This window comes from Solanum pennellii, chromosome 1 (assembly GCF_001406875.1).
Source record: "Solanum pennellii chromosome 1, SPENNV200".
NCBI classification, from domain to species: Eukaryota; Viridiplantae; Streptophyta; class Magnoliopsida; order Solanales; family Solanaceae; genus Solanum; species Solanum pennellii.
The window spans coordinates 65,944,964-65,956,567 of record NC_028637.1 but is presented as its reverse complement, the minus strand read 5'-3'; the positions used below and the strand labels follow the sequence as shown (position 1 = coordinate 65,956,567).

General features: G+C 34.8%; 1 protein-coding gene across 3 annotated transcripts in view; it reads left to right on the top strand.

Moving 5' to 3' along the window:
* Window positions 1-864: 864 nt before the first annotated feature.
* Window positions 865-11,604, top strand: part of LOC107006540 (kinesin-like protein KIN-12C) — an 18,473-nt gene continuing 7,733 nt past the window's right edge. For all 3 annotated transcript variants that reach the window (XM_027914098.1, XM_027914097.1, XM_015205068.2), the window contains exons 1-17: window positions 865-1,560; window positions 1,717-1,872; window positions 2,008-2,091; window positions 2,182-2,301; window positions 2,390-2,503; window positions 2,589-2,681; window positions 2,919-3,079; window positions 3,154-3,228; window positions 7,062-7,149; window positions 7,238-7,296; window positions 7,380-7,443; window positions 7,595-7,660; window positions 7,761-7,928; window positions 8,005-8,109; window positions 8,214-8,449; window positions 8,531-8,600; window positions 8,799-8,857. In XM_027914098.1, the coding sequence (XP_027769899.1) occupies window positions 1,087-1,560; window positions 1,717-1,872; window positions 2,008-2,091; window positions 2,182-2,301; window positions 2,390-2,503; window positions 2,589-2,681; window positions 2,919-3,079; window positions 3,154-3,228; window positions 7,062-7,149; window positions 7,238-7,296; window positions 7,380-7,443; window positions 7,595-7,660; window positions 7,761-7,928; window positions 8,005-8,109; window positions 8,214-8,449; window positions 8,531-8,600; window positions 8,799-8,857 (2,192 nt within the window). In that variant the 5' untranslated portion in view covers window positions 865-1,086. The remainder of the gene's footprint in view (window positions 1,561-1,716; window positions 1,873-2,007; window positions 2,092-2,181; window positions 2,302-2,389; window positions 2,504-2,588; window positions 2,682-2,918; window positions 3,080-3,153; window positions 3,229-7,061; window positions 7,150-7,237; window positions 7,297-7,379; window positions 7,444-7,594; window positions 7,661-7,760; window positions 7,929-8,004; window positions 8,110-8,213; window positions 8,450-8,530; window positions 8,601-8,798; window positions 8,858-11,604) is intronic.

Genomic DNA, 11,604 nt, shown 5'->3' with positions numbered 1-11,604 from the left:
ACTTCATAATAAAAATAATTATAATCTAAATTACATATTTAAAATGACAAAAAAATTAAAAATCTATAATATGTTTTAGATGTTATATTACTTAGAAAATAATTACAAATATAGAGACTTAATTAATAATCTTATATAATAATTAATATTAAAATAACTTTAATTTACACATTTAAAGTGACAATTTCTTTTAAAAAATAAAATAAAAAATGATTAATGTACTAACTTGTTAAATGTTATATCACATTGAAAATAATTACAAAGGATAAAGATTAAGTTAATAATATAATAGAAATAATATTATAATATTCAAAAAGTAAATCAAAGAGGTGAATTGGAGAACTACTATTCATTTCTCTATAATTAAAGAATAGAGAGTTAAATAGATAGTGATTGAAGAACTCATTTTCTATTTTACTATTCAAATATAGAGAATAAAAAGTAAAATATAGATGGATTGGAGATGATCTTACGAATGCAACTTACAAACCAGTAAAATTGTTGAGCCAAAAGTGAAGACTTGTTGGGGATCTTGATTTAACCCATCACCTACAAGTTTTTATAGAATATGCTAAATGCAGAAAACCACACTAAAATAATATTCAATAAATTAATAATTTCTTTAAGGTAATATTTTTTCAATTCTGATTCGAGCCAATGAAAAAAATCACTCATTTCTATAAGATAAATGATAAATTTATTTTTTTATATGAATTTAATAAATATGATACATAAATTAATAAAATATATAATTTTGATGTAATCAAAATTAACCTTCATTATATTTCAAATCATTCTTTAAATTAATAAATATTAATTTATCGATTTAATAATATATTTATAAAATAATACATGATTCACCTAAGAAGATAAAAAATGTAAAGAGTAGAAGCGGTATGAAGAATTGAATTTGAAAAGGGGCGGGCTTGCAGCTTTCAGTATTCAGACCCCACGAGGCCACCACTGAATGGGCGAATGGTGAATGTCCTCTCTTCCCATCTCCGATAACTCCATGATTCAAATTCTCCAGTAAAAAACCCTACTAGTTTAGTCAGTCCAATTTGATATTGACAAGACTTGAAGAAAATGTCGAAAGACGCTTCTTCTTCTTCTTCTACATCTCTTAGATCTGCTTCTCGAACCAATCTCAAACCAATCGAGTCCAATGAGAACGACTTCCATAACCTCTTTACCCAGTTTCCTTTCCCTCCTCCTCGCACACCTCTTAATTCCATTCCCGATCCATCTCAAGACCTCCAATCTGAAACTTTAAGAGCTTCCCATCGAAAATACGACACCCCCGATACTCATATTGGAAATGGAGTTAGAGGGAAAGCACACTCTGAACCTAATTCAGCTCAAACTACTCCAGTCAGGAGAATTTCTAATGTGTTTACACCGGGGACTTGCTCTGGGGTTAGGCATACAGGACCCAAAGGGGCAACTTTATCTTCTAGGACTTCTAAAGGAACTTCAGTTATCAACTCCCAGATTTCTGTACAAGTTCCGCACTTTGAGCTAGCTGAGGATCCTTCTTTCTGGAAAGATCACAACGTGCAGGTTCTTTTTATGACTTTTTCAATTTGAATTTTTTTGACTGTCTCATTGACTACCATTATTGGATAGTCAGCGAACTAGCTTTCGAATTGAGCTTGGCTCAAGGTCAATCTTTATTCTACACAACAATGACAAAAGTCACTACTTTTATTCATGTAGGTATTGATCCGTGTAAGACCATTAAATAACACAGAGAAAGTGTCACAAGGATATTCTAGATGTTTAAGGCAAGAGAGTGCAGAGACTCTGGTTTGGCTTGGACATCCTGAAACCAGATTCACCTTTGATCATGTTGCTTGTGAAACTATATCACAGGTTCGTAATACTATAGTCTGTATCTGCATGCTTTTGCATTCACCGAAGCATGAACTTGCCATGTATGGCGCAGGATGAGATAACTCAAGGTTAATAAAAATTTTGATATGAACTTTTCTCTTGAGCTTTGAGCAGGAAAAGCTTTTCAGAGTTGCAGGGTTTCCCATGGTGGATAACTGCATGTCCGGTTATAATAGCTGCATGTTTGCATATGGTCAGGTGCACAACGATGCTAATTCTTGGTCTTTGATGTAATTTACAATAGCCAATTGTTGATTTAAAGGTTTTGGGTTTATTCCATTCTTGCAGACTGGAAGTGGAAAGACTTACACAATGATGGGTGACATAGGTGAAATGAGTGGAAAGCTAAGCGAACAATGTGGGATCACTCCTCGAATATTTGAGTACTTATTTACTAGAATTAGAGAGGTTAGATATGAAAAAAAGGATCATTTAGCTGTCCTCACTACTCCGCCTGACTAGTTTTAATGCCTTTTGGTATTCTAATGCCTTTTAGGAAGAGGACATGCGAAAGAATGAGAAGCTGAAGTATAGTTGCAAATGTTCTTTCTTAGAGATATATAATGAACAGATAACCGACCTCCTTGAGCCTTCATCAACTAATTTGCTGGTAAGTGTAATTTTATTTTGTGATAATTGCTGTTGTGTTTTACATTCATACAGAATCAGTCACTACATATGCTAAAATATGATAGCTAAGAGAAGACTCGAAGAAAGGTGTATATGTTGAAAACCTCACTGAAGTTAGTGTCAGTTCTGTTGATGACGTTCTCAGAATTTTGTTACAGGTGAAACCTAATGCTGAACCTTCATCTCTAAGCTATGTTGCTCAGATCCTCCAAAAATGCTGGTGCACCCGTGTTGGATCCTCCAAATATGCCGGTGCACCCGTGTTGGATCCTCCAAAAATTTGTTACTTTTGGAGGATTTGGAACACACCCGATCTTACTTTTGGAGGCTATTAGCAACATAGTCTCTAAGCATTTCTCATAATAGAATTGTTTTGATGATTTTGTCCTCCACAGGGAGCTGCAAATAGAAAAATGGCAGCTACGCATATGAATACTGAGAGCAGTCGATCTCATAGTGTTTTCACTTGCAACATTGAGAGTTGCTGGGAGAAAGACTTGATGAAACACTTTAGGTTTGGAAGGTTAAACCTAGTAGATCTAGCTGGTTCTGAAAGGTAAGCTTTAACTCCAATAGCGTTTAATCTTAGTCAGTTGTGTTTTCAGGCTTACACAATTTCCCGTTATCTAGGCAGAAAAGCTCTGGTGCAGAAGGAGACCGTTTGAAAGAAGCTGCAAATATAAACAAGTCTTTATCAACTCTTGGGTAATGATAATCAATACCATAATCTCGAGTAAATTGGGGACTGAAATTACTATGCCATGTCTATTTTTTTCATGATTATTTTTAAATCCTCCCCCTTTCCCCATAGCGGATTAGATGATTACTTAGGATTATCCATCGCATGATTTGATTTACTCATTCAAGATCATGCATTCTTAACTCTCATCATTATACTATTCTTAATACCAAAGATTAGGCAGAAGAAGATCTAGGACAAGATTTTTTCGCCCTTCTCGTTGTACCAAGAAGCAAGTTTAGAAAAAAGGATATATAATAAGTCCTTTACCTTTATCTAAAATGTAGGAAGTGTAATATGTATCTTTATTGGGACATTAGCAACCGATTAAGCAAAGTATATTTAGGAACGCATTTGCACAACAAAAAGGCTGTGGATTACATTGAGTGACTGAAATTGGTGGATACACATCTGTCCAAAATTGGCAACAATTTGAAGGGAAAAAATTATGCCCTGAATTTAACATGACATGCACAATGAGTTTCTTAATAGTGGCACATTGCACTCATAAATTCTGAGGAGTTGCTAATCCAAGAAATATATGAAAGAAGATAAACATTGTCCAATTAGTCATTGTCGTTGATATACTAATTTCCATCTTGCTATGATCTTCGATAAACCCTACATCAGATGTATACATATATCAATCAATCAATTGCACTATAATCCCTAAATAGTTGAGGTTGGCTATATAATTGTCTTTATATTTGAATTGATGTAAGATATTAAATTCTGACTAGCAACATAACCTATTTCTATAATGAAATTTGCTCCTTTATTAAATTGGTTATCACAAAAATGCAAAATCTTAGACATCATAACAACGAATGACATGAATCATTTGAGTTTTTGTTAAAATAAGGTTCACATTTCTAGGTCAAATGCTTCATTCATTGTCATCCCGAAGCGGAGGGAGCAACAAACTTAAAGAGTATAGACCTATTAGTCTAGTGGGAAGCATCTCTAAGATTATTTCTAAGGTGCTTTTTAATAAACTTAAGAAGGTCTTAAACGAGATAGTGTCTAATACACAAACTACTTCATGGAGGGTGGACAAATCTAGATAGAGCTTTGGTGGTAAATGAAATGGCTGACTCTAGCAGAAGGAAAAACGATCTTGATATTTTATTCAAAGATCTTGAGAAAGCCCATACTTGAGGAAATTGGAAGTCCTAGATTTCATTATGTTGAAGATGAGTTTCAGAGGAAGATGGAGAAAGTGGAATGAGTATTCTATCTTGAAGGTTAGGTACTCAGTTCTTGTAAATGGCAATCCTTGAGGCTATTTTCAGTAGTTTGGGAGAATTGCCTAAAGGGACACATTATCTCCCATGTTTTTATATGGTTATGGAGGTTTTGAGTATGATGATGGATATAGCACTGACCAGGGAATATCTGAGGGGCTCCCCTACAATAGCACAATATTGTGAGGATTCACAATTACTATTTCCTAAGGATATTTTGTTTTATTTTATGATGTTGATATGACTCAATTGAAATATTTTAGGTATGTGCTTATTTGGACTCAAACGGTGTCGGGCCTTAAGATCAACCTCAGTAAGTACGAGATTATCCCAATCGGAGAGGTAGTGGATATTGTGACACAACAAATGAATTTTAAGGTTAAGTCTCTTCCTACCACCCACCTTTTTTCCTGTATGAGCTTCAAATGAAGATAACACGGAACGTAGTGTGAGAAATGGTTGAAAAGAGGTTTGCAAGAGCCAAAATGATATTTGTCCAAATGAGGAAATGAAGTACTTATTAAGCGCTATTTTTTCAGTATCTTGATGTTGTTGCTCGGGCTCTCCAAAAATATTGTCGTACCTGTGTTGGGTTCTCCAAAAATGTACTACTTTTGAAGAGTCCAACATGCACCCGTCGACATTTTCAAAGAGTATGAGCTACAAAGTCGCCACTTTGATCATTACTACAAGCACTAATTAGTAAAACAACAACATACCTAGTAAAATTTCACAAGTGGGGTTTGGGGAGGGTGGAGAGTATGCAAACCTTACCCTATCTTGTGGAGGTAGAGAGACTGTTTCAAAAGACCTTGACTCAAGTGCAACAATTGCAAATATAAAGAAGAAGAAAGCAATGACGAAAACATAAGAGAAGTTGTATAAAGTCTAAAAGAAAGAACGCGAACAACATAAAATAGTGCATTAGTTGAAACCTAGTAAACAAAGATGATAGATATCGAGAACTAGAACTACAAGAATATAGCTAGTACAATGACAAACAAAAACAAGCAAGGCAACAATCCACTACTTACTAATCTTCTACCTTGATATTGACCTACACACCCTCCTATCTAAGGTCATCTTCTCGGTAATCTGAAGTTGCACCATGTCTTGTCTAATCACCTCACCCAAATGCTTTTCAGCCTCCTCTCCTCATGCCTAACTTAAACCTTCCAAAATCGTTTTCATGCCTCAAACCTTCCAAACGGTTCAACTCCATTCATAAGAATAATTATTGGCGTCAAATAAATCCATTGTGGTCTATCTAATAATTAAATACGCGGTCTAGGTCAAAGTCAAATGAAAGTCAACCCCGATCACACAGTCAACCTCGAAACATAATACATTTTTGGGTTACCCATAACCCTATGAGTTTAAATCTATAATCAGATTTCCTTTTGAGTTTATTTACTTGATCAAATCACCATTTTACCAATTCTAGGGCTTAGACAAAAAACCTCAATCTCTACCTGTAAATTCATACATTTAATGGCTAAATCTTAAAAATACATGCATAATCAACATGGGTAAGTGTTGAAGCATTAACTTGGAGCTATGTGATGAACCCAATTAAAATTCCCCAAATCCCGTGACTATTTCGTTCCAAAAATATGATAATATGTCAAAAATCCCGAAAATGAGCCTCTTATTCTACACGTAATGATGGCAATGTGATTACCCTTTTGCACATGCGGGACCAGAATTGCGGTTAATGAGCCCACAAAAGTGACTAGCCAACCCAGGGCTCCATCACAAATGTGGCTAGGTCTTCGCAATTGTGACCACTACAAAAACAAACAACCAGCCGCAAATGAAAATACCTAGTCATCACCTTTGGTCTGCAAATGTGAACCTGGTGTCCACATTTGTGACCCACAAGGTTCAGAAATACACCAACTATAACTTTCTAAAATATGCCAAAACACTTCCCAATGCTAACATACTAACAAGTCCAAACACATAATATGAACCTATAAGAGGTCTGGAAACATGAAATGGGGAGCTAAAACTCAAAAAGAGGGGTTAAGTTGTTACAACTTGTGATTTCCTTATGATGTTTGTCCGTTCATAGTCAAATCTCCCTCTCTCTATCTCTCACTTTCTTTTTAAACTTTAAGGGACAAATATGGAATTGTCTTTTGGCTTTGATTAATGTGATTTACAATGTTTATGTTTGAGCATTCTTATGCTCTAAATACCCTTTCGCAGAGAATTATGCAAAAAACAATATCAACATGTATTTGTTATTTAGACGATTAAGCATATGCTTTAATTTCTCGTCTTTTTTTAGCATAATTCTTATGTGGAAGAGTTATTCAGCAAGTACTATGAGTTTATTTAAACAGCAAGAAGTTAACAAGTAGGAGGAGCTGGTTTAAATTTCAAAAGGAAATTTGTAGACTGCAGGGTCTCATTATCCAGTCTGTAGAATGCTCTTATGCTTTGTGTCACTTATCTCTCTTCTACAAAATTCTGAAGTAATCTTCAAGCCAACCTTATGTGTCCTACTTGGCTATGTTTTGTTCTGAATTGTGCCTTGTCAATGCATGCAGGCTTGTCATCATGTCTTTGGTGGATTTGGCACATGGAAAACATAGACATGTTCCGTACAGAGACTCTAGGCTAACTTTTCTCCTTCAGGTTAGAAACATGTTGACTATTATACTGAAGTATTAAATTATTATTGAATTTCTCAAAATAGAAGGCTATCTTTTCTTCTTTGATGTAGGATTCTCTAGGTGGGAACTCAAAAACTGCAGTAATCGCCACCATCAGCCCATCCCTTTGGTATAAGGATAATCTCTGCTATCATTCTGTCATTTTGAAAAGACAATTGCAGTGTTGTAATGACTAGTTTTTATTCTGTGCAGTTCTGCCAGTGAGACACTGAGCACTCTAAAGTTTGCTCAGCGTGCAAAACTTATTCAGAACAATGTATGAACTTCCAGATATATGCTTACTTTTGTTTGGAAAGACTAAAATTCTTTAAATTATTTAACTTCTGAGCTATATTTTCTCGGCCATGCTAACTTTGTTTGGAAACCAAAATCTTTAGTTTTTAAAGTATTGGCCTTTAATTTTCTAGGCTAAAATAAACGAAGATGCTTCAGGTGATGTTTCAGCATTGCAACAGCAAATTCAACTACTGAAGGCATGTAACATGCTCTATTAAAGGTGTATTATATTATGTTGTATATGTAACATGTAAAATATTCAACGCTCTCAAGTATACTTGAAAACTTGTTGAACAGGGTCAGTTGTCCTTTCTACTGAAGCATCAGGGATCTGAGAATTATTTTGCAGAAAGTGTCCCACATTTCGATCAATTCAGCTTGGGTGATTGTCCTGAGAGCTTCGACCTGTCTGAGGAATTGGATATGCACACTGATTGTGGTCCACAACATGGAGGAAAAAACTCGGTAGTCTTCTACTCCTTCAATTTTCTCTTTTTAGCATCAAGATCAAGTGTAATATTGTCCCATGAATCAATGACAGTTCCATTATCTGAAAACGACTTTGTTCAATGCCGAGAGGAGAGCGAAATTGGCTGAGATGGAAGTTAGGAGATTAGAGGCTGAAATTGAAGAGATGAAATATTTGGTACGAATAATTATGATATCTCTTATGTTCCTTGTGAGTTGTCAGCTGAAGTTGATATTTAAATATAGTACCATGTTTGTTAAAAGTTAAATGTTGGTTTACAGGTTCATCAGCAACAGGAAGAGGTTCAACTTAGTAAAGAGATAATGAAGCTCAGAGATGAAAAACTTGACCGTCTGGGATCACTTGGAAATGGAATGATTTCTGCAGACAGCTTTGTCCTGGAAGAAAATAATGCTTTAAAAGAAGAGATTCAGATACTTCAGGCCAGAAATGAACGAAATCCAGAATTGACTCAACTTGCATCTGAGAATGTTAGCCTCCTTAAGCGAATCAGATGGTAATAACTACGATGATCGGTCTTGCCAAAGATTGATGCTCCCTGTCCAATAGAAATTTAATCTTGCATCTGTCTTTTCAGGTTTGAGAACTTCTATGAGAACCAGGAGACAGAAGAATTGCTTGCTGAAATGTCAGAATTACGTGAACAGGTTCAAAGTTACTCTCATGGCTCTATTTTTTGGGTTCAATACATCCATTGTTATTCATGAAATTTCCTCTAGGTCAAGTTTTTGGAATTTGTCATGCTTTCCTGGGAACCTGTGCCTTCTTAAGAGAAGAACATCAGGTTACTGATAAGGTGACTGTTGTGTATCATCTGACATGTGCAAATGGCATCCCAAATGCAGGAAAGAGTTGCTGCAAGAGAGTTCAAAGAATGTGGAGAAATGAATTCAAAAATTATCAGGTAAAGTCTCTGTAAGTGAAAATCCAATAAGCATATAAGGGTCTACACAACTAAATCTTCAGCTCAGCCTGCAATCACCCCTTACATGTATGCAAACTTGCAATGCACAATTTAATATTGCTTTTGTATTTAAACAGTATAGTCTTTGTAGTTTCCTATATTTTGTGAATTTTATTGGTACAACATACCTAGTGAAATCCCAAAAGTGAGGCCTGGGGGGGGGGGTTAGAATGTACGCACATCTTACCATTACCTCATGGAGGTAGAGAGGTTATTACTGAAAGACCTTTGGGATAAATAAATCTAAGTGTTACCTCTCTCTACAGTTAAAGCTTTTAACCTGAGGTGTTCACCAGTATTGAGCATGGAATTAGAGCAAACAAAGGTTTTATCTTCAAGTCTCATCACCACCCAAAAACTAAATTATTTTCACGTGCTCGACCCATGAAAAAGAATCAGGGCTGGCATGCGAGGGGTGTGCAATAGATAAACAAATAAAAAATAAATAAGTGTTCATCTCTAATTCTTAACTTTTAGATGAGGAAGTTAATTGTATTCAACAAATTTAATTTCTTTCGGAGAATAAAGACCGTTTATATCGCTTCCCAAATCAGTGGAACTTATGTATGATATATATAGGGATAATTACAGTCCAATGCCTTTGGGTGATCTAGTTTACAAAAATAGTCAACAGATGTATAGGCCAAACACATAAACAAATCTCTAAACTTGTTAGGGTTTTCCCCTCAAGTACCTCAACTACATCATTTCCTATTGAATCCTTGAATCACCCATAATTTGTTCCTTTTAAACACTGTGGGCTATGTGGCACAAAACTTCCGCAAATATTTTTTGTTGATAGTGTGCGTGAGATCCATCTTTCCCACGTGGAAATTGCAACCAATCAAACTTCAATGCATTTACACGTCAGCGCCACAATCATTTCCCAAACCTAAAAACCTGAAGTCCCTTCATTTTCCCCCCAAAACACTTCTGACTTGAAGAAGAAGAATCGATAAACATGATAACTTCGACATTGGAACTTGATGATTAAGAAGAAATGAATGAAGAGGAGATATATTCTAATGAGCAACTCCAACTTAATGAAGAGAAAGAAAAGAGGAGAAATAAGAGAAAAAGGGGAGAAATTAGGGTTAAAAGGAGAAGAAGAACGTTTGTAGGTAGTATCCACATCAGCACCTTCAAAATGTCTTCACGCACTCAAGCAACGTGAGATCACATTTTTTGCCACATCAGTCCTCAATGTTTAAAAGGAACAAACTGTGTGTGGTTCAAGGATTCAATAGGAAGGCGTAGTTGAGGTACCTAAGGGGGAAAACCCAACAAGTTTAGGGATTAATCAATGTATAAATTTTGTATATTTCAGTCATATTGGTAAATTAGGTTGGCCGAATTGTACTAATTAGTCTGTTCAGTTTTACTTGTCCATTACTCTAAATTAAGGTTTTCACTTTTACTTGTTACTACATACTCGCTCTGTCCCTAATTACTTGTCCATTTTTTCTTTTTTAGTTGTTCTTAATTACTTGTCCATTTTGACAAATCAAGAAAGGACAATTTTTTTCTATCATTGTTTTCTTATTAGGTGTCTCAGTTCAAGAAAAGACAAGTTTTCTCCCCATGCTTTAAACCTAATACTAAACATCAATCAATAAAGGGTAGTTTGGTAAATCAAGCATGTCAATTTTATTTTCTTAATGGGTGTGCCAAGTCTGAGTGTGCCAAGTAAAAGTGAACGGAGGGAGTATCATAAGAAAAATGAGAAATTCTTAAGTGCAAAGTTGGATTAATATTTTACTTCTACAGTAAATCAAAATACTATAAGATATCTAATTAATTAAATATTAAATACTAATCATATCATAATATACTAAATTCTAGAAGTGAGAAGGCGTTAAGTCAAACATCGAAAGACAAAGTTATCTATAGAAAGTTGGCGGATATTTTACCCTTTTAAAAACTAAATTAGTTAGATTTCTTTTTTATCTGTTTTTTTTTGTATTTATTTTCGCGTTTCTCCTTCAATTTACTTAACACAAACCCAATGAAGTAGTAAAGGAACAAAAGTCAAATCCGTTTTCTTAACCTCAGATAACTACAACACTTGAATATCATTTGGACTTCCTCTCCTTTATTTATTTATTATTTTTCTCCTTTATTTGCTTCAAATATATTTGACTGGATGAAGAAGGTTCTTGAATTTTGATTGGTTATGGGAGAAGGTGTCCATGAAAACCTTATATTCCCTGAGGAGGTTCTACCACGTGAAAACGCTCTTTAATGGAACTTTAGCCTTAGCTGGTCGTGACCAAGAAACCACAGGTTTCGCTTGGTGGGCCGGGAATGCCCGACTTTATGTACTGATTCTATATTTCTTTTTCCATCTATCTATATTCTTACGATTAGGGTCTTAAGAATGAAGGATGTGTATGCTACATTTTTCTTCTCTGTTTATTTTTTTGTGTTTTCTCTTTGTTAGACTTCTTTAATTTAACTTTCTATGTATTTTTGATTGTCGCAAGTTTTTATTTTCATTTGGGCTCAAAATAGTCATTTGTGACTCCATTGGAAGTTTGCTTACTACTAAACAAAGTTTAGAATTTATGTTGGTTGCTTAAAAGGAATTAATTTTGAACATTACAATTCATCCCTCATTTTTTGTTTCTTGTCACACTTCAAAGATTTATTTGTAAGTGTTGCATATATTACACACACACACAAAGATA